Source organism: Pantherophis guttatus, chromosome 7 (genome assembly GCF_059756535.1).
Source record: "Pantherophis guttatus breed Tessera chromosome 7, ASM5975653v1, whole genome shotgun sequence".
NCBI lineage: Eukaryota > Metazoa > Chordata > Lepidosauria > Squamata > Colubridae > Pantherophis > Pantherophis guttatus.
The window spans coordinates 317,300-338,640 of NC_142069.1; the positions used below are offsets into that span (position 1 = coordinate 317,300).

Below are 21,341 nucleotides of genomic sequence, written 5' to 3' on the forward strand. Positions count from 1 at the left end.
CTGACTGTGACTAACTGAGTTCTGCCTGCTGTATGAAGGAGAACAGGGTCCTGCTGACATTCTCTGCTCTAGACTCTCCCTGGATATCTGAACCTTGTGGCGGTGCCCCACACAGTCAGGGTGAAGCCAGTCCCACACTAGGGGACTCTCCTCCCCTCTCTAGGCCTCTGGCTAAGGGCCCACCATGGGCAGGCACTGGGAGGACAGAGCTATAGTGAGGTCCCTGGCATGGCTGCTCGCTGAGCTCAGGGAAGGGGGTGCAGGGGGCTCCCACCTCCCACTCTGGGCCCGAGAATATGGGCCGGGGGGGGGAACCCCTCTCCCCCGATTGTCTGCTGACCCAGGGAGCAAGGGAAGGTGGGGAGGGGGCAGCTCCCAGGCCCTGGTGGGCAGAGGAAAGATTCCTGCTGCAGCCCCCATCCCTTGCAAGGACCAAGGCTTAGGGCTGAGTGCTCAGGGCAAGGCCTCCATCTCTAAGGTGCACTGAAGACCCGGGCCCCCTCTGGAACTTGGCTGATGCTTGTGCCTCTCCTCTGCTTGGGGGCCTGGACCTTCCCCGGGCTGCAAGTGATGATGCCACAAATAGAGCCGGTGCCTCCATTGGTGGCAGGCGAGGTGGCTATTTTTAGAAGGAACCTATTGGAGGTTGGATAAATCAACGGATGGGGGGGTGGGGTGGGGGCGGTTCGTCATTGTAATGTTTGCAGCAAAAGGATCATCCGAGGGAAATGGCCGGGCGTCCGGAGCCACCGGCCTTGTGGATGCTGCCCAGAGACCTTTCGGGGGGTTTGGAGAGTCAACAGGCGCCCGCATAGAGGGGACGCCCACCCCCCCCAGGACTTTCAAAGCCCTTTGGAGACCCTCAGCAGTCCAGCTGGCTCAGAAAGCAAAAGCGACTGGAGGGGCTGGCTTGGCTGGGGGACTTTGGGGCCAGGCAGAACTAGGGGATCAAAGGATTGAAAGGGACACTGGGGGTCTCCCACTCCAGCCCCCCATCCATGCATGCAAGGCAGGGTTCCCCACTGCCTCGCAGACAAGTGGGTGTCCCCATCCCTCCTGACCACCCCCAGGAGGGACGAGAGCCCCCCGCCCCGACAGCTCCTCCAGGGAAGAAAGAGCCCCACCTCTTGCGCAGCCTTCCTTCACAGAAGTCCGTCCTCCAAGGAATTGGAGGAAATGGAGGGGATTTTTAGGGGGACGGATGGCTAGTTGAAAAGGCAGCGTAAGCGGGCATTTTTCCCTCAGGGGAAAGGAGAAGCAAAAGCCCTCGGGGCCGCGTAATGTTCAGGGACGATTCTGACTTGGCGCTCTCTCAACGGGGCGGTTTTCTTGCAGGCCTTTCATTACCCGAACTAGGTAACGGCATCAGTGCGAGAGATGACGACCTTCCCAAGTTTGGGTAATGAAACGTCGGCAAGAGAGAGTGCCAAGGACCTCCTCGCTTCAGCCCCCCCCGAGCTACAAAGGCGTTCTCCTTTCCCGGTCCAGACTCGGGCACTGACGGGACTGCAGGGATGAAAATCCAGTGGTGGTGGGGAACTCCAAACAGGGGGGAAGATTTCCCAGTTGAAGCCAGCAATGGGCATTGAGGCCTCCCTATTTCTGGGAGTCCCTTTCCAAGTCTTGAGCTGGCTGGGACTCCTGGGGAAAAGCAGCCGGGGGTCAGAGGTGGATGGCAGCCCTGGAGAGGGTTGCCAGAGACCAGCAGGGAAAGATGCTGCCTTGGGATCCTGCCCGGAGCCCTCCAGTCTTTGGGGGAGGGGGAGGGCTTGGGAGAGGACAGAGTGGGGAGGGTCCCACCTCTGGAAGAGGCTCCGGTGGGCTTCGGAACTAAGCTAGACTGCTCAGACAGCTCGTGGTGCAGCCTCTGTCATTCCGAGGCTGTCACCTCCCTCTACACTGCCAGAAGGGAAGAGCGCCTGGCCCCCTTTGCCCCCCTCCCTGCCCTCCACAGCCTGCCTGGGATTAAAGAGGGGGGGGGCAGAGAACGGGAAGGACTGCAAGTTAGACCTAGGAGAGTGGAGAAGTGAGGCACATGGAGGGGTGCTGTGCCTGCTGTGGAAGGATGCTCCCCAGAGGCGGAGAGGGGATGGTGTGCCAAGGAGGGTAGAACGGTTGTGGGTAGCTTGGCATCTGTTGTGACGGAGGCAAGGAAAATGGCCGTCTGTAAGTGAGTGTCTCTGCCCACTCGTGAGAGAGAGAGAGAGTGTTGCCCTCCGCCCCACAGGAGAAAGGCAGCAGCCTCTGGAGAGAAGTGGGAAGGGGTCCTTTAGAAGAAGCCAGAGCAGAAGGGGAGGATGAAGACAGAAGAGGTGAGGAAGGAAGACGGGCTGACTGGAGGACTGAGTCACCGGCAGGAAAGGGACGCCTGGAGGCACTTGGTCATAAGCAGAAGGCTTGGGGACAGAGCCAATGTCCTCATTAGAGGTGGGCAGGGCCAGGGGGGCCTTTTCATGCCTTTCATTGCTTCCTGGGCTGCTGGTCCCCAGAGGGAGGAGGAGGAAGGGCACGTGGGGAAGCCATCAAGGGGTTTGTTTCCTTGAAACCTGCCCCTTGTGGATTCCCACAACCTCCCAGGCCTCAGTTAACAGGCTATAATTCCCATGTTCTTAAATGGCTTACAGGAGGGGCTTGGGTCATCTTAGCCTTGTCTAGCATGGGCTGCAGCCCTGACCATCAGGGCTCCTGCCATCCTGAGAAGGGGGCTCAGCTGTAGTCCTGGTCCCAGGCCGAAGGGAGGTTGGCCACCCAAAGCCTATCCTGGCTGCCCCCTGCAAGAGAGCTGCGCCGGTTGGGTGGCTGTCTGCGGCTCCCACGTGGGGGGATGGTTTGGGCCTGTGGCTGTAGCAGAGGCTGCCGCTGCCCAGCTGACCCCTCGGCCCCCCTTCCTCGCTTAGCCTGGAGAGCCTGTAACCGCCACTTCCCTTGGTCCTGTGGGGTGGGGGAGAGGAGGGGGCTGCGGGACTCTCAAGGAAGGCAGAGGATTGGAGCTCCTCTGCACCCGGGGCGCCTTGGCCCTTTCATGGGCTGGCAGCTGCTGACCTTCAGAGGAGCTGAGGTCACTTTTCTCCAGTAGCTCCCTTTCAGTGCATTTGAGGCCGATTTTGGGGAAGGGAGTATGGATTTTAAGCAGTTGCGTGCTGGGCTCTGTTAGGGGGCCTGTCTGTCTGTCTCTCTGCCTGCTTGCCGGTGCCCGGGGGCTGGAGGCACCTGTCCTGCCCGGCAGGGACTCTCAGAGTCTCTGTCAGCAGTAAATCCTGAAGTGATGCCTCAGTGATGGTGATGTTAAAAAAATACAGCCCCCTGAACGACATAAAATATGGAGATTAAAAACGGTAGATCAAAGTTTAAAGATATCTCATGCTTCTCAGCTTGCCACTGTGTCAGTTGGGTGGGTGGGTGGGCAGAGCTGTCCAGCCCCTCTTGCTTTTGCCAAGGTAGTGCAGTGGGAGAGGGGACCAAGGCAGGCTTGCCCCCTTGCTTTGGGGGCTAAGGGCTGGAGTGGCACTTTGGGGGATGCTGCAGCATGGATGACTGGACCAAGGACACCCCCCCCACACACACACCATCAGCTGAGGCTTGAGAGAGGAGGGGGGCAGGGAAGCAGAAGCAGCAGGAAGGGAAGGGATTCTGGGGCTCCCCAGGACCCCCTTTCCTCCCCAGGGGCTGGGAATTTGTGCCCTTTTGCTCTGAGCTGCCTTGGCCCTCTGGGGGGAAGATTGACCTGGGGGCACCAGCAGGTCTCTTCTGGGGGAATCGACACCCCCTGCCAAGGCGCCCCTTAGTTATGAGCTAATTGCAGTGGCTTAATTGCCTGTTTGAATCCGCTAACCGTTAATCTGGAGCACGACAAGTTTTCTCCTTTTACTGTTTTAGCGGTGCTGATTATAATTATTATTAATAGTTTTGGTGTTTGTTGTGATGTTGTGTTTTGCTCTGGGTTTTGGTGGGGCGATGAGCCAAGCCAGCGAGGAAGAGCAGAGCCTGTGCCCAAGGGGGGGTTGGGGGGTGGATGGGGCCCTGCTTGGACTTCCCCCCCTCCCGCACACAAACCCCCTCGCCCACCTGTGCGCTTCTCCCCCCTGCATCCCCACAACCTCCTGTGCCTGTGAGGAAGGGTGTTGACTCCAGTGCCTCTTTTGTTTGTGTGTGTGTGTGTGTGTGTGTGTGTGTGTGTGTGTGTGTGTGTCACTGCTTCCCCTGTCTAGGCTCCAGCCCCCTTGACTCTTTGGCCTGAGAGTGGGGCCTTCTGTGCCGCCTGGATGAGTTGGATGCTGTGGCAGCTGGCCCCCCTCCCCTCCCTCCCTCCCTCCCCAGGCCCCAGCAGTCAGCTGCAGAGTCAGCTTTCAGAGGCCAGAAAGAGCTGGCTCGGCCGCTTCCCTTCCGGCCCTTTGTAGGGACTGGCAGGAGATCTTCTGAGGCAAGGCAGGATCAGCTCTGCCCTCCTCTCGCCTTCTGCCTTTCTTCAGGAAAGCAGACACCCCACCCCACCCACCGTTAGAGGGAAAGTGTCACCTGGTGGGGCAGAGGAGTGGAGCAAGGGCTGGAGACCCAATCCCAAATTGCTAAGCGGGGGGGGGGGGGTCAGCAGGGGAGGGTGCCCAAAGGGGTGCCGCAGGCCCAACTGGACGGATTCTCTCTAGTCCTTTGGGGAAGGACCCCGAGGCAGAACGGAGGCCAAGCGGAGAGCAGCGGCCCCGGCTAGGCCCAAGTGGGGGGCATTTCTCCCCAGCCCTGCAGAGCTGACAGGCCATGCCAGGGGGTAGAGGCCGCTGCAGATCTGGGGCTCCTGGAGAGTTGGAGGGTTGGGTCTTCCGGGGACTTGCTCTTCTGGACCAGCCATCTGGCCACAACGAGAACTGTACCCTTGAAGAGGGGCACCCCAAGATCTGGGCCTTCTGGGAAGCAGTCCTATTTCTTCCCCCATTTCCTGTCCAGCCAGCTCAGGTGGAGGCATCTTCCTCTCGACTGGCACCTGTGGCATCGCCCTTTGGGCCCAAGGCTTCCGAAGACCCCATCCCCTTGGGGGGCTGTCCTGATCAAAGGCTGAAGATGGCTCCTATGGGGGAGACCTCTCCCCAAGAGACCAGGAGCTCAGCCAGAAGGGGGCTGTACCCCATGGCCAGAGCCTCCTTTCTAGGAAATCCCGGGGAGGTGTGTGTGACTACCTTGTCTCTGGATGTGGGGCATGGAGGGGGACTGCCTCTTCTCCATGGGGGCTTCCTTGCCTTCTGGGATCTCCCCCCCAGCCACTGCACTTGCAGTGGGAAGTAGCCAATCGGAGACTTAAGTCCCGGGGGGGGGGGGCTTCCTTGACCTCTGCCTTGGACTGGACCCTACTCGCCTGCCCTGTCCTCAGTGGGTCTCTGCTTTTCAGCCTAGCCTGGCAGTTTCAAGGTCCCAAATCTTTGGGCTGGGGCTGCTCTCATCCTTCCCCCACCATTGGCATTCACGGTAACTGTTTAGGGACACGGCATTCTTAAAAACCTCAACAATATTTATTAAAATACAAACATCCAGTTGTCTCAGAGTTACAGTTAGACTCTTCTGCCTTTGGGGCCAGTGCCCCCTCACTCCTTCCCTCCCTCTGCCTGCCTTCCCCTCTCTGCCGATGGCCCCGATCCCCGCCTCCCCCCCCCCAAGGCCCAAGAGAGCCAGGCTCAGGACAATGGGGGGTTTCATAGCCCGGGAGGCTGAGCTCGCCCCTCCCCACAAGAGGATGTGATGGGGGTGGGGCGGGCGAATCGCCCACCCCGTGGGGGAGCAGACAGAGAGGGCTTGTGCCCTCCGACAGATGGGAGGGGCAGAGCAGCAGCAGCTGGAGGGGGGAGGGGGAGCGGCCCAGGGGGGAAAGGAGGGGGGCCGGGATCATTTGTGGGGTGCCCACCCACCAGACAGGCTTCCCTGGCATCTCTGTGGGGAGGGGGCATCCTCCTGCTCCTCTGCCAGCCAGAAAGGGCTTGTGCACCAGGCCCTGCGCCCCGAGAGGGTTAACCAAAGAGGACAGGACCGCAGGAATGCGGCGCAGAGCTTGAGTGAGAAAGAGAAGCCGGCAGCCGGCCTGGGTGCAAAGCAGCCCCTCTTTCTTCCATCTCAGAACACCCCCCCCCCCACCTCTGTCCTGTGCAAACCCCCCCCCCCCCCCCACGATCCTCACTGAGAGAGGACGGAGCAATTAATCTTGCTGGTTTAATTTTTTTGCAATTTGATACAAGTATTTAATTCCCTTCTGGTAACTGTCTTTAAAAAACGAAATAAATAAAAATGACCTTTTTATTGCATTTGTAACATTTGGCACAGTACAAACCCTCAGTGCACCTCCCCCCTCCCCTCCCCTCCCCCCCTTTTTCTCTTTTTGAAATAAGATAACTGTAAATATGGAGACGGCTTTTTTCCAAGGCTTTAAGAAAAGAGCGTCTCTATAGAAACGGGTTTGTTTTTACTGCATTCTAAGTAACATCTTCTAAAAAGGACAACTCCCACCCTCCCTCCCTCCCTCTCCCCGCTGTTCCTTGGTTTTGAAATTTTCTGTTTTATCTTCTCCGCCACTGTCTTTGGGAGCAAGGCTGCTTATGTTTTTGCTTTAAATAGGTCTGATGCCGAGGGGATCTGTGCCTCTGTCCCTGGAGGGTGGGTGGGGGGGAATCGGAGTTACGCTTCCTTCTCAACACAGCTAACAAGTTAGAAAATAGGCTTTTCTTTACATTTTAATAGAATCTGCTGCTTCTTTCAGCCCAGGACTTAATATAGAAGCATATAGGGGGGGGGGGGGAGGAGGACTGCCCTCCTCCCTCCGGGTATGAAAGTTGGTTTTGTCTGTTGTGCATCCTATTGCATTTATTTAATAATGACGGGGGGGGGGGGCGAGGAAAGGAGTCAGATCTGAGTTTCCTGCACTTTCTCCTTGGGGTGGGTCTGTATTATATACGGTTCGGCAATAGTTGTGACCGTGGGGTGCAGGGAGTTCCCCAAACAGTTTTCTGTCCAGTGGGCCCCCTGGGAGGGTTTGTAAGTGTTGTAGTGGTCATGAATAGCCGGCAGCGCAACTGCCCCCTCACCTGACATGCCGGACGTGGTCGAAGGGGTGGCGATGGTGGTGGTGGCGGTGGCAGGTGCTGCCCCTGCCGAGGCCGGAATGTCTTCGTCCACCTGTATGATTTCCACGGTCCTGGCGGCCCCCACCGTACTCCTCTGCTGGTGACGCTTGCGAAGTTTGTAAAAGGCGACTAGCATGGCCGCCGCCAGGAGGGTCACGGCCACAAAGCAGCCGATGATGATCTTGGTGGTCTTCATCACCTCGTCCAGGCTGGTCTGCATCTTGTCGTTGCCATCCAGGGTGGCGTCCTGCCTGGGCGTCTTGGTCGTCTGGATGAGCACGGTGGTAGTGGTGGTGTAGGCCGGCTGGTAGCCCGTGGAGGCGGTTGGCACCGGCTTGGTGAACTTGGGGAAGAGGTTCTCGGGCGACGTCTCCGTGGTCTCCACCGTGACCGTAGTGAAGAAGCTGTAGTTGGATGTGTTGAGCTCAGCCGTGCTCACGTTGAGGTAGGCCGAGGCATTGGAGTGCCCTGCCACGTTGGTCACCATGCACGTGTACGTCCCCGTGTCCGTGAGGAGGACCTGGGAGAAGTTCAGGGTGCCATCGTTGAGGACGGAGATTCGGGGGTGGTTGGAGGCGTGGCTCAGCACCGTCCCGTTGGGCAGCAGCCACCGCACGGAGGACATGGCGGGGGTCCGGCACTTGAGCTCGGCCACCCTCCCTTCGGAGATGTTGAGGTCCCGAGGGGCGTCCAGGATGAAGGGGGCCGAGCACTGGAAGGCCGTCTGGTCCACCTCCACCAGGAACTTTCCCCGCATGTGCGTGGGGGCATGGCAGCGCCCGCAGCAAGAGGAGTTGGTGGGGATGTATTCCCGAAGCCACCAAGATAGCCACAAGATGTCGCAGTCACAATTCCAGGGGTTGTGGTGCAAGTGCAGCTCCACCAGGTACCTCAGAGGCGCAAAGAGGTCGTGGGGCAGAGAGGTGAGGTTGTTGTGGGCCAGGTTGAGCTCCACCAGCGCCGTGAGGTCGTCGAAGGCGTTGCGCTCGATGGCGCCGATCTGGGCACTCATAATCCACAGCTTCTTGAGCGACTTCAGTCCGTGGAAGGCCCCTGGCTTAATGGCCGGGAAGGTGTTGCCGGACATCTCCAGCTCCTCCAGCCCCACCAGAGGAGAGAGGTTGGGCATCTCCCGGATGGCACACATGCCCAGGTTCAGGTACTTCAGGTTGTAGAGCCCCTCGAAGGCCCCCTCGGAGATGTACTTGAGTTTCTTGAGCTCACCCAGGTCCAGGCGCATGAGGGAGGGGACGCGGTTGAAGGCATAGGACGAGATGCTTTCGATGGGGTTGTTGCGCAGCCAGAGCTCCCGCAGCTTGGAGAGGTACTCGAAGGCCCCGCTGGGCACCACCGTCAGCCAGTTGTCGAAGAGCTCCAGGGTATTGAGGCTGGCCAGCCCGTTGAAGGCGCCCACCTCGATCTGCCGGATGGCGTTGCGCCCCAGCTGGAGCACCTCCAGGTGGTGCAGGTGGCGGAAGGTGTCCGCCTGGATCACCTTGATGCTGTTCTCCATCAGGTTCAGGTAGCGGGTGCCGGAGGGGATGCCCGGCGGCACCTCGGCCAGCCCCCGCCGCGTGCAGACCACCTTGCTGAGCTGGTTACTGCAGGAGCAGACCGAGGGGCAGCTCTGCGGCCCGGGCCTGGCCGCCACGGCGCACGCCACCAGCCACGCTTGCGCCACGAGGTAGGCTAGGCAGGCGAGCGGGGCGGCGTTCCGGGCGGGCTGCGGAGGAGCCTGCCGCAGGAGCTTCATGGTGCGGCGCCAGCATTCTTCACCATCGCGGGGGACTCGGAGCCGACGGCGGGGCGAGCCGCCCTCCCGCCTTAGCCCGGCTGGACCCGGGAGCCGCCGCCGCCGCCGCCGTCGTCGTTCTCCATCGGGGGGGAGGGACAGGGCGCCGCGGGCGGGGGCTGGCCAGGCGGTGGCGGGTCGCCCGAGGCCCGAGTCAGGCCTCCCGAGGGGCTGGCGGGGCGGCCGGCCGCCGCGGCACTCCGCGCTGGGCGCCCGGGCGAGCGGCGCCGACGCTGTGCGGGCGCGTCCTTGGGCGGCGGGACAAGGGCTGGCGGCGGCGAGAGCGGTGGCGGCGGCGGGGGGGGCGCTGCGGGGGACGCAGCTCCATGGCCGGCGCGGCGGCGGCTCCCTCTCGCCCGCGCCTCGCTCCCTGGCCGGCGGGGCGCAGCGCCTAGGGCGGGGGGGCTCGGGGCGGCGAGCGGGAGTCCCGGGCGAGGCGGCGGGCGGCCCTCCGGGGCCCGGCGGCGGGGAGCTGCGGCACCTGCAACCCGCCGCGCCTGCAGCTTTCAGCGGAGCCCGGCGACTGCTGCGGGAGGCGGAGGCGGGCGAGCGGGGGCGGCGGCAGAGCCCCGGACCATCCTAAATCGGCGCCGCGACTGGCAGCGGCCCCCCTCGCGGCTCCCGGGACTGGCGCAGGTAGCAGCCGCCTGGGCGGCTCTCGCATCCTTTTGTCCTTCACTCCGCCGCCGCCGCCGCCGCGGCCGCCGGTGCTGCTGCCGTTGCTGCTGCCGCTGCCGTTGCCGCTACTGCTGCTGACGCAGGGGCTTCTCGGCAGGCAGGGCGGCAGCGTCAAGCGGGCGGGCGGGCGGGCAGCTTCGCTCGGCGCAGGCAACGCCGCCCCTCGCCGCCTCCCTCCGGGGCTTAGCGGGGAAGGCGGCCAGCCGCGCAGCCCCCCATTGAGCGGAGCGCTGGCGCGAGCAGCGACGCGGCCGGCGGGCCGACTGCAGAGGGGGGATTGCAGGCCCTTCGGAGAGCCCTGGCCGGACACCCCTTTCTGCCCCTCCCCACCGTCCCACTGCAGCACTGCTGGGCCTGTCTAGGGCAGGGGTGGCGGAGCCGGATTCCGCGCTCCGGAGGCGCTGCCCTCGTCGGTAGCGGCTGCCAGGGGCTCTTGCTGTCCGGACAGGACAGGAATCGGGGCTCCCTTGGGGACAGAGGCTGCCTGGGCCTTGGCAGGGGGGGCTTCTCCCCTGCCCGGAAGGGAGACAGGCCAGGATGGGGCCTGCCGCAGGCTCAGGGGACCGGCCCCCTTGCCCAGTCCGTGGCTGCGTTTTCTCAGATGGGGGGAGTTGCTGTTGCCCCCCCCCCCCGCAGGCCTGGCTCAGAGGCCTGGGCCATTCCGTTGGTCTGTGCCTCTGGCCCAAGTGGGGTTATGGAGGAGTGCCCTCCCTCAGAGCCCCCTTGCAGGTGGGAAGAGTGTGGGGCGCGCTAAGTGGGGCTGCTGAATTTCTGCATTTCAGGGACACCCAGCTGCCTTGAGGCTGTTGGAGAAAGCAAGAGGCAGCCAGGACTAACGGGCAGAGTGGTCATCTGCTGGTGTTTGTGTGCCTGTGCAATAGTTCTGTGGCTTCCAGACCCCCACTGCTTTGCTTTTTGGCTCCACTGAATGGGCTCCCAAGCATGTGCCAAGAGCTTTTCACTTGGGGCCTGTGATTCCTCCTGGGGCCTGGGGTCTCGATTTAAGGGAGAAAGGAACCCATCATCTCACACTCCGAGCAGTTTCTCTGTTTCCTCAATAGAATTGTGTGGTCATTTATTGGATTTGCGCTTCTCTCTTTTCTGCCATAAAATAATAGGGATTTTAAAATTATGAGTAAGTCAGTCAAAGAAAAAAGCTTGGAACAGAAAAGCAACTGTGGATTACACAAGAGAACAGTCACAAAACCTTTAAAAATCAAGACGTTGGATGTTGACAGCTCAGAGCTCAACCCCATATGATGGAAGGGAAAAGAGGATTGGCTCTCAGGGTATCTGGCTGCTCTAAAACACGGATTCGGCACTAGAAAAATGCCAATTTCACCCGTCGTCTCACCCGTCCAGCCTCTGGGGGAATGTCATTTTTCTGGCCTTGCACAAATGGGGGGAGGGGGTTGGAGACCCACAGAACGGGGTCCCTGGGGAGCAGAGCCGGAGTACCAGCAGGTCTTGAGAGCCCCCGGGGTGGGAGGAGATGGCTCAGGGCCCAGAGCAGGCTATGCCGTTGTGCAGAGTGGGACTGGTCTCCCCTCTGCCAGGCACGCCCATCTCCCCGGGGATTCCTGCATCGGCTGGCTGGCCTGGAGGGTTCTGCCAGTGCACTCCTGCCCGGCAGCCCAGCGAGGCTCAGCCCTTCCTTTGGCCGGCCGGCCGGCCTGGCCTGCTTTTGCTCTTGCCGCCTGAGTGAGCCACGGGGCACCCAAGTGTGGCTAATCCGGGCTGGTTTTTGAAATTCAACCTTGGCTGCTTTCTTCCTCGTGGTGGGAGGGCTGCCGCCTTCCTGCTCAACCTTGGCAGGGATCCTGGGGCTCCTCCTGTGGTGGCCGCCCTTCTTGGGGACTGTGCGGTGTCCCTGCTTCCTCTGCTGTTTGGCTGGCACCGCCCAGCGGATGCCAGTTTGCCCTTGCAAGCCTCAGCTCCCAGGAGGGGCAGCTGAGAAGCCCAGCTGGAGACCTTGCTAGGCCTGGCACCGGGACTCTCTTGCTTTTGCCTGGCCTCTCTGCCCACCCCTCTTTCCCTTTAAAGCGAAAGGCTGCAGGGGTCTCGTCTCTGCATCCTGGCACCTCAACCTGCCTGGAGCAGAGCTGGAGGGTGCCAGGTGGGGTCCCACCCAAAGCCTGATGGGGTCAGCGCTTTTAAGTGGCTCTCCTGCAAGGTTTCTTGAGTCAAGATTTTTGCTGAATTCTTTTTCCGCCTCGGGTTCGGATGCTGCTGTCTACTAAGAAGTCACTTTTGCAGAGTGCTTTTTGGAAGGCGGCTGTTCCTCTTTTCTTCTTAAAAGCTGCTGGTGGCAACCGCCAGCTAAGCACAGGTGAAAAATGCTAGCATTCAACGCCCCGATTAAAAATACAATATAAACATCTATAAAATCAGTCAGAAAGGTGAAACCCGTTTAATGCCAGCAAATGTCAAGGCCTGACAACTGTTCAAAGGCACCCCTGGGAGGCTCACTTCTGGGGGGATCCTGTCCAGCTTCAGGGGAATGCTTTCTGGCCACTTGGCCAAGTTGCAGTGGGAAGCTGGGGGGGCTGCCAAGGGCCATAGCTGGTGCTCCCCACTGCGGCTGGAATGCTGCCCTTGCAAAACCTTGGGGTACTTTGTGGTCTCCTGGTGAGCAAAGGAAAATGGGGCCGGTACTCTGGGCCCTGGGGAGGCCCTGGTCAGCCAATGAGCTGGTTGCCCAGGTGGAGTGGTGGGCAAGAGGCACTGGCCTCTCCAGAGGGAGCTGTGGGCTGAGGCATCAATGCACGGCAGGCAGGCAGGCAAGGGCTGGACGTGGGTGAGGAAGCCATGACTTCCTCCTCATTGAAAGGCAGCTAAGAAACAACAAAGGTTGGCCTTCGCTTATTAGAAGCTGGTAAATGTAGGGGCCACTGTAGAAATCCCTGCCCAGGGAGGTGCTGTATGTCGGCAGCCCCTTCCCTTGAGAGGGCCCTTCTCCAAGCCCCTCTGAAGAGGGCCCACAAGGAAGACCCCCACTTGGGCGGTGCTCCCGCCAGCCCCACAGCCGCCAGCTCTGACGGTATCTCCTCGGCTTCCCTGAGCCTGATGGGCATCTTCACGCTTTCCTGATAAGAGCCTCATCTGATGGGCTGGAGCGAGAGACGGCAGAAAGAAGCTGCTGCCTGTTGAGCAGCATCTGTGATGGGTGGCAGAGGAGGCCTCGGTGGGCCAGTCGTGCCAGGGCAGCCACAGAGCCCTCTTCCTGGGCTGGGGAGGCAGCCTGGAGCCAGCCTCCCCTGCAAGTGGGGACCTGGCCACTGGTGGATGGGCGTGGGGTGTCCAGCATGTCTTGCATCCCTGGGGAGGGAGGCCGACCTGCAGTGGCGGCAGAAGGCCATGGGGAGGCCACAGTCAGGCCCTTAGCCAGCTGCCTCCCTCCTGCAGAAGGCCTGGCCTGGCTCTGGGCTGGATGGAGCCACGAGCAGCTGACGGAGGGAGGGAGGCTTGGACGTGGCTACCTGGGGTAAAGCCATGGCAAGGGAGCCTAAAAGAGCTCTAAGCAGTCCTGGGGCCCGGCACGGTCTTGGCAGTGGGGGGTGGGGGGGGGAGGTGTCTGCCGCAGCTTTGCTGCTGCTCATCCACATCCCCCCAAGCCACAAACAGAAACAGGCTGGAGGCCATGGCGTCCTGCTTGCTTCTTCGCTCCCTACGTTCCGTCCTGAAGCGAAAGAAGAGGGCCTAGGCTGGCTCTCGGGGGCATCCCTGGCTGTGACTGAGAAGCAATGGGACAGCCTGCCCTGAGAGAGGGGCTCTGGGCTGGTGCCCCCTCCCCCGAGTGGATTTTGGAGGTGGGTTAAATAAAATGATCTCTGAGCCCCTTCCAACATGTGCCCCCTATCCTGTCGTTCAGATGGGGGCTGGGGTCTTTTGGACCCTGTGGAACGGTCTTTGGCAGGGAGGGGAGGTTTCGCAGAGAGGAAAAGCTGTTGAGGGGCAGTGATCCTTGGGGCGTCTGTGGTGTTTGCTGTAAATTTCCAGCAGAGTTTTAGGGATGAGTGCCCTCACCCAATGCCCACTACATGCAGGAGGGGTACCCCAGTTCCTGGTGCCATCCGTTGCATTCTGTGCCAACGGAGCCTTCCTGGGCTCTTCAGCCAATGGGTGCTTGAGGCTGGTTGGGGGCTGGCTCCAGAAGCGAAGAGGGCAAGTGCCTGCGTCAAGTCTGGCTGCCCAGCCCAGCTGCTGGCTTTAGGCAGTGGGCCTCTCTCCCCACCCACCGGCTTCTGGTCCCACAAACTCCACTCGTCTCTGCTTCCCTTTCCTGCCCCATGCACAGAGTCCTCCCTACACACGATCACCTCGCGACATGGCTTGGAACGGGAAGGCTGGTCGCTGAGGGGATTGCAAAGTGGGGAGGGCTTTGATGCTTCTTCCCCCACTGCCCTCCCGGGGGATGCTGGTCCTGAGTCCAGCCCCGAAATGACCACCCAGCCTAGGCGCCCTCACCCCATTCGGCAGAAAGGCAGGTTTTGGGTTGGGAGGCTGGAGCCCCGGATGCCCCCACTCACCCAGGACTGAGGGCAAGTGGCTCCATCAGCCACTCCGGGAGGACGGCTGGGTCTTCCCAGCCCCGGGGCCTCCAGGAAAGTCAGGTGGGCATGGAAGGCATCCTGGGGGGGTGTCTTCTCTATCACCGGGACACTGGGTAGGCTGGCCCAAAGGCAGATGGAGCTGCCCTGAGGCCTGAAAATTCAGGGGGTGGAGTAAAGGGGAGGGGTCAGGCCGCCTTGTCCCTCAAGCAACAGTGCCCAGAGTTCAGCCTTTTGTCCCCTCTGGCTGCTTGGTCTTGGGGAACCCACTGAACCTCTGGGAGAAGCAGACGGAGGCCCCACAGAGCCTCCAGCCCTCCTCCTGGCTTAATGGCGGCAAGGGTGGGGAAGTTTGCTGGCATCCGGGGATGCGGGGAGGAGCGTTCTAGATAGCCTGATCCCTGTCCTCCTCCCTTCCTTACCTCCTTTGGCTGCAGCTGGGCACCTGAGCTGGCACACCTTCCCCAGAGCTGAGCTGGGCAACAGGAGGAGCAAGCGACTTCCCAGAGAGCCCTGGGCCGCCCTGCCCAAGAGCCCCAGGCTAGCTCCCAAGGCCTTTGGGGGTCTCTCCCCAGCCAGGCCTCCCCTTGTCTGCAAACCTCATCATGTTCCTGGATATGTAGACGTCAGCTTCTCAGGAGGGCCGGGTTTTATGGCCCAGTAGCAAGCCAGACGCACCGCTCACCCAGCTCCAAGGTGCCACCCGGTTGCCCTCGGGCCTGGATCGAGGGTTGCTGCCCTTGGGCTGGGCTGGAGGTCAGCAGCAGCCCCTGCAGGGAGAGGGGAGTCGGCCGAAAACTCTCCTCCGTCCTGCTCAGGTGGCTTTCAGGGCCGCTCTTTTGCAAGGGGGCTTCTCCGCCCCTACCAGGTGCAACGGGGGCTCCTGCACTACCTGCTTTGGCCCACTGGTGAACTGCAAGGAGAGCCCAGCAGCTGCCCCAGGGCATCCAGGGGGCCTCCTCCAAGCAGGGCTCAGCCAGTCCCTGGAGATGCAGAACCCAGGCCCAAAAGCAGCCGTTCAGGAAATGGGGGGGGGGGGCAGGTTCCATGCAGCAGGGTTGCCCTGGGAGAGGCTGCTGCAGAGGTGGGCTCAGCCGGACAGTTAGAGGGCGGCCCCTCTGCAGCCGCCTCCGAGTGCCCTGCCCTCCACTGCCCCACTGACCTTGCTCACTGCTCGCCATCCATCTTGGCGCTCTGAGCAAAGTCACCGACTGCTGGCGCCTGGGGCGGGGGTGGGGCAGCTGTTTCCTCACGTGGAGACTGCCTGCAGCAACTGCCTGGACTTGGGGGCTGGTGGGGGCTTGGAACCCTCCCCACCTGAAGGAGGGCGTCTCTGAGGGGCCAATGGTGTGGCGGGGTGGGGCAGTGCCCTTGTTGAGTCTGCTTTCCCACAGCTGCCGGTCGCTTTGTCCTCTCTGCAGGTGGACGTGGAAGTGGAGAGCATGGACAAAGCGGGGAACTTCATTGGGTGGCTGCACATCGAGGGGCTCAACCTCTCGGTGGCGCTGGTGGAGCAGGCCCTCTCCAAAGTGCACTTCACAGCCGAGCGAAGCAACTACTACAAGTCCCTGACGGTGGCCGAGGCCTCTGCCAAGCAGAAGAAGGAGAAGGTACCAGCCGGGCACCGGGGGGGGGGGGGCGCTCCCAGCCCTGGATGCTGCTCCTGAGTTGGGGTTGCTGGACAGAGCTCGCTCCCAGGGGTCCCCCTTCCAAGCTCTGCTACCTGAAAGGGGTGGCGGTTCTAGCCTCACCCACTGCTGGCCAGAAGCACGGTGGGGCAGCCGCCACCTTCGCCATCCTGCACCCAGCGGGTCGTAGGGACTGGATCCTTTGCCCACTTGGGCAGCCTGCCGGGGAGCCCACCAGGAAGGGCCCAAGGAGCAGCCTTACCAAGGGGGAGGGATGTCCGCCTTCCCTTGGGCCTTCCATTTTGGCCATGGAGAGGAGGCTGCCAGCTTATCCGAATCCTCCTTGCAAGCATCTGTTCAGTTTCTTGCCTCTCCCCCACCACCCCACGTAGGGCTCGTCTTCCTGGCTTCTGGTCTGCACTCTCTGCCACCACCCACCACCCCACCCCCGGGTGCAGGGTCCATTCATTCAATCAATCAATCAATCAATCAATCAATCAATCAATTAATTAATATGCCGCCCCTCTCTGGAGACTCAGGGCGGCCATCTGAACACTCCCTCCTGCTTGCCCCCTGCTCCACCTCCTGCTGCTGTGGCTGCCCCTGGCAGGTGCCTCTCTTGCCCCTCTGTGCCGCCTGCTCCACCCACTGGCCCAAAGGAGGATGGACGGGTGCAGGAAATGACAATTTGAAGGTTGCATCTTGCCCCCCATCCCTCCGACACTTGCCCTGACACACGGGCAAGTGTCAGGGCAGGAGGGCAGGAGGAGGAGTCTTGAATGCGGGGGGGGGGGGAGAAGGAGCCTCCAGGAAAGATGGCAGCGACACGAGATGGAGAGTCTGTTTGCCGCTTTATGGGACTTGCCTGCTGCCAGCAAATTAGGCAGCTTATGGCATTAAGAGAATCAAACAGGACACGTCAGTATTAAAAACAATTGAATCATAAAATCCATAACTTCATTTCCATTTGAATATAAAGAATGGCTGAAATTAAAAAAGCAATCAGTGGGGCACCTCCGTGTTCACCCCAAAAGGCCTTCGGGAAGAGCTGTGTTTGGGGCCATCTTCGTCCCAGGGGACACATGTTCCAGCGGAGAGGGGCTGCTGAAAGACCCCCTAATAGGCCCCAATAAAGGGGGTCCTTCTGCAGGTGGGGGACCAGGCAGGGCGGACGGGAGCTGCAGAGGAGCAGCCCAGAGCTCAGAACAGACCTCGGAGACCCCCGGGTTAAGAGCAGCTGTTCCGAGGCTGGGGCTGAGGATGATGGGAAGGGTTCTCCCCGATGCTGAGGAGGGAGATTGGGCTGGTGGCGATCAGAGGTTCCATCCTGAGAAGCAGCAACGGCTGGGCAGATGAGAACAGGGGTGCCTTTCGGCTGGCTGGGCAGCCCATCTTAAGTGGGGCGCCTGGGGCTGGGGCTGGGGCTGGGGGGGAATCGGGGAGATTCCTTCTCCTGGGGAAAATCCTTCCCTCTCATTTTCTTGCTGGCATGAAAGGTTCATAACCCCCCCCCCCGCCACAGCACCCCACTTAAGATGGGCTGCCCAGCTAGCCAAAAGGTGCCTACAGGTCATCCCTCTGATGCCCCCAATGATGATCCAACATTCAGCTTCTGAGTATTATGGGCTGCTTGGTGGAAGTCGGTGTGAGTTGATGGAGGAGCGGGTGGCAGCCGTGGTCAGGAGGGTTCGCCTGGTGTGCCAGGTGTGCCTCTCCCTGGACCGGGGCGGGAGGCTCTTCAGACAGTCCCTGTGTCCTCTCCGTCCAAATCCTGCCCCGGAAGAGCACCAGGAAGCTGCAGTGGCTGCCGAGGGCAGTGACGGGTGTGGAGCAGATGGTCAAGTGAATGGGGGGCCTCAGGTGGGTGGCCGGATGGCTCCCATTGGCCACCAAGAGTTGAATCATTGGTGATGGGCAGCCAATGGAATAAATAATCAGCGTTCAGACGGTGGGGGTTCACGGGGGCCTCGGCTGTGCTGCCCCCCACCTGGCAGACTCGGCTCTGTAGCCTGGGCTAGCATGGAGGGTGGGCTTGCGCTCCCCCAGAGCGGGCTGCTGAATTACCCCCCCTCCCAGCCGCATCTCTCTTCCCCAGGTGTGGTCACAGTATGAGGAGCCCCCCGTGGAAGACGTGGTGCCCACAGCTGAGGAGAAGGAGCGCACGGCCAACTACAAGCCCGTCTTTGTGACCGAGGTCACCGATGATCTCCACTTCTACGTGCAGGATGTGGAGACGGGTGAGGGGCAGCTGGGGGGGGCTGTTTAGGGGGACGGAGACAGCTGGAGGCTCTGGGTGGGGAAGAGGGTCTCGGGGAGGGGTAGGGAGGGGAAGCCAGGGCACAAGCGGTCAGTGGGGGTCTGGATCAGGTAAGGCTCAGTGGTCCCCCCAGAAGCAGAGCTGGGCACAGTGTCCAGGCAATGATCAGGCTAGCATGGGGAGGGAGGTGGCTGGCCGGCCTGACTCACGCTTCCTCCCTCCCCCTCGGCAGGTACCCAGCTGGAGAAGTTGATGGAGAACATGCGGGGCGAGATTGCTGCCTGCCCCCCCGTGGAGGGGGCCTACACCCCCCGTCGTGGGGACTTCTGCATTGCCAAATTTGTGGATGGAGAATGGTATGCCTAGGTCACCCAGAGACCCTTTTCTCCAGCCAGAGTGAGAAGCAATCCTTCTCGGCCAGGCTGACTGGCACCAGGCACCCCCTTCCACATTGGAAGCCTTGGACCCGCTGCAGGACCCGTGCCCTCCGGGCAGACCTGTCCCCGCCCGTCTTCCAGCCAGCTGCAAGGGGGAGGGAGGGGGCGGGCTTGGGCTTTTCTATGTATGGGCAGAAGGAGAAGCCAGTCCCTGGGGCCAGGGGGCTGCTGGGAGAGGGGCTGGGAAGGAAGGACGGGAGGGCCACGGGCAAGGGAAGCAGAGGTTGGCATGGCAGGAGAGGTCCAGCTGGGGTCAGAGGCCCTTCCTTGCTCATGCCCAGCTGGGGCTTCTTCCTCCCCACCCCCCAGGTACCGGGCGCGGGTGGAGAAGGTGGAATCCTTGGCCAAAGTGCACGTCTTCTACATCGACTACGGCAATGTGAGTTGGGAGGGTCTTGGGGGGGGCGCAGGGTATTCCCCCCACCCCCGATAATGGGCAGGAAGCGGCTGCAGCGGCTCCAAGCACCAGAAGCAGCTGTCCAGTGCAGAGGAGGCTCGGGGGCCGGAGAAACAGGGGGAGGGGAGTTGATGGGGCAGAAGCAAACTGAGCAGCTCCTGTGGGAGGCAGCTGAGGCTTCTGCAGACAGGGTGTCCACTCCCCACAGATTCCCCCCCCCCACAGCTAAGCCAGGGCAGAGAAGGGGCCCCGTGGGCTGAGGGGGACCCAGGCAGGGTGGGGCAGTGGAAGCCTCTTTGGCCCAGAAGGGCCCCGGTCGGGAGGAAGGGGAGGCAGGGCCCTGGGAGGCTTGTCACCCTCGGTCCCAGGTGGGCTGAGCCAAAGGGGCAGAGGGGCCTGGGCTAGAAATCGGCTGCTAGCTGTCTGTGGCAGATGGAGACAGGCCTGGGAAAGAGGACGGAGGGTGTCTGGGAGCCTCTCATTTGGCTTAGTTTTGATCCTTGGAAAGAACCCGGGGCTCCTCGCAGCCCCCCTCCCCTGTGGCTCAGCCTCTGCCTGCCAAGATTCAGGGGCTGCCACCTTTGGCTGCCACCTTGGCTGCTTGGAACAGCTGTGGCCATAGTCAGGGGTCAGTGGGCCCCTGCAGCCACTAACCGCCTGCTTTCTTCTCCCCCCTCCCCCTCCCACCGCAGAAGGAGACCCTTCCTTCCACCCGCCTGGCCGCCCTGCCACAGGCCTTTGGCACCCGGGTCCTGCCTGCCCAGGCCACGGAATACAAGTTTGCCTTCATCCAGGTGCCTCAGGATGTAAGTCCAGGGCAGGTTTACAGGGAAGGAAGGGGGAGGGGTCCTGTAGCCCTCCAGGGATGGCAGCTGAGCAGCAGGGAAAAAGGGGGGGCTTGGTAGTGGGCAACTGAACCCTCTTTGAATCGTTCTAATTTGATTTATGCTTTTCATTGCTTTTGCATTTATGGTTGGAATGCTGTTACTTTGTGGTGCTGCATTCTGACATTAGTGTCCTGAGGATGGGGGCGCATCATTTGGGGCTCTGACAGCTCACTGGAAACCAGCCTGCCCGTGGGGGGAGCCTCTTAAGTCCACAGAGGGGGCTCCCTCCGGCAGCGTCCGTTCCCCCTTCGGCAGGCCTGCTTTGCGGTTCCATCAAAGCAAGGCTGCTCTGGCCTGGCGCTCCCCGTCCCCTCTTGACCGGCAGCGTCCATCCCTTGCAGGAGGAGGCCCGGGCAGACGTGGTGGACAGTGCTGTGCGGGACATCCAGAACACGCAGTGCCTGCTGAATGTAGAGTACGTGGGGCCCAGCTGCACCCACGTCACACTGCAGTTTGCTGACTCCAAGGCCGATGTGGGGCTGGGGCTGGTCAAGACGGGGCTGGTCATGGTGGAGCCCCGGAAGGAGAAGCAGTTCCAGAAAGTGGTGAGCCCTGTGGAAGGGCGGGGGAGGGACCTGGGTGGAGGGAGGGGCTCTGGGGCCAGGGGGCTCTGACACCGCCTCTCTCTTGTAGATCACCGAATACGTGAATGCGCAGGAGGCTGCCAAGAGTGCCCGAGTAAGTGAGCCGGCTGTCTTCTCCCCCACCGGAGGAGAGGGGGAAGCAAGACCTGACCTGGAACCCCCCTCCCCACCTGAGTGCGCAGGGGCTTTCTCCAGTGGTGAAATCCACTTACCTTCGCTACCGGTTTGGAAAGCGCCTTTTCTGCACATGCACAGAACCTTCTTAAAAATGGGATGTAATGACGTCCCGGCGGGTGGGCAGAACCTCCCGCCGCTGGTGCTACCGGTTTGGCGAGCCGGATAGAACCGGGGGGCTCATTCCACTGGCTTGTCTCCTTGCAGCTGAACCTGTGGCGTTACGGAGACTTCCGCGCTGACGATGCGGATGAATTTGGCTACAGTCGCTGAGACTCTCCACCTCCTCCCTCCTCCCCCCCACCACAGCCTCTGCCCGCAGCTGGAGCCTGATGCCTGCAGGGGCGTGGGGAGGCGCTCAGACCTCCAGGGAGCAGGCCCTGCAAAGCAGGGGAGGAGGAGCACTCCCCAAAACCCCTCCCGAAGCTGCACCTGGCCTCTTGATGAGCAAGCAGGAGAAGTGATTTAAGTCGAGCTTTGGAAGCAAATAAAAGTAGTGAGAAGCTGGGCCAGGCGGTGTCTTTTTGGCTTGGGGGGTGGGGGGCACTGGTCTTTAGCTTCCCTACGCACACAGACACACAGCTCGATTGGAGTTGCACAAGGTGGGGTTGGCCAGTCGGGCTAGAGGCAGGGGTGGGTTCTAAAAATTTGTACTACCGGTTCTGTGGGTGTGGCTTATTTTGTGGGCATGGCTTGGTGGAGGAGGGGCTAAGGTGACGGTGGGCGTGGCCAACTTTTTTTTTTCTTTTGAAAGCATTTTTTCTACAATCTTAAGAGGTTACAGAAAAAAATGCTTTCAGAAGCCTCTGACGATCCCAGCTGAGCCACGCGATCATCAGAGGCTTTTTTTTTTTTACTTT

General features: G+C 61.3%; 2 protein-coding genes across 2 annotated transcripts in view; one reads left to right on the top strand and one right to left on the bottom strand.

The window, feature by feature from the left end:
• Positions 1-20,989, top strand: part of SND1 (staphylococcal nuclease and tudor domain containing 1) — a 94,123-nt gene extending 73,134 nt beyond the window's left edge. Inside the window, exons 17-24 of the mRNA XM_034430081.3 lie at positions 15,539-15,727; positions 17,841-17,982; positions 18,235-18,358; positions 18,749-18,818; positions 19,529-19,642; positions 20,065-20,268; positions 20,357-20,401; positions 20,689-20,989. Coding sequence (XP_034285972.2) covers positions 15,539-15,727; positions 17,841-17,982; positions 18,235-18,358; positions 18,749-18,818; positions 19,529-19,642; positions 20,065-20,268; positions 20,357-20,401; positions 20,689-20,754 — 954 coding nt within the window. The 3' untranslated portion in view covers positions 20,755-20,989. The remainder of the gene's footprint in view (positions 1-15,538; positions 15,728-17,840; positions 17,983-18,234; positions 18,359-18,748; positions 18,819-19,528; positions 19,643-20,064; positions 20,269-20,356; positions 20,402-20,688) is intronic.
• On the bottom strand, positions 6,260-9,121 carry LRRC4 (leucine rich repeat containing 4). Its single transcript, XM_034430083.3, has one exon. The coding sequence runs from the start codon at positions 8,848-8,850 to the stop codon at positions 6,877-6,879; it is 1,974 nt and encodes a 657-aa protein (XP_034285974.3). The 5' UTR covers positions 8,851-9,121; the 3' UTR covers positions 6,260-6,876.
• Positions 20,990-21,341: the final 352 nt, after the last annotated feature.

Bases quoted from the DNA above. Each gene is read 5' to 3' on its own strand.
- LRRC4 (XM_034430083.3), bottom strand. From the start codon at position 8,850: ATGAAGCTCCTGCGGCAGGCTCCTCCGCAGCCCGCCCGGAACGCCGCC.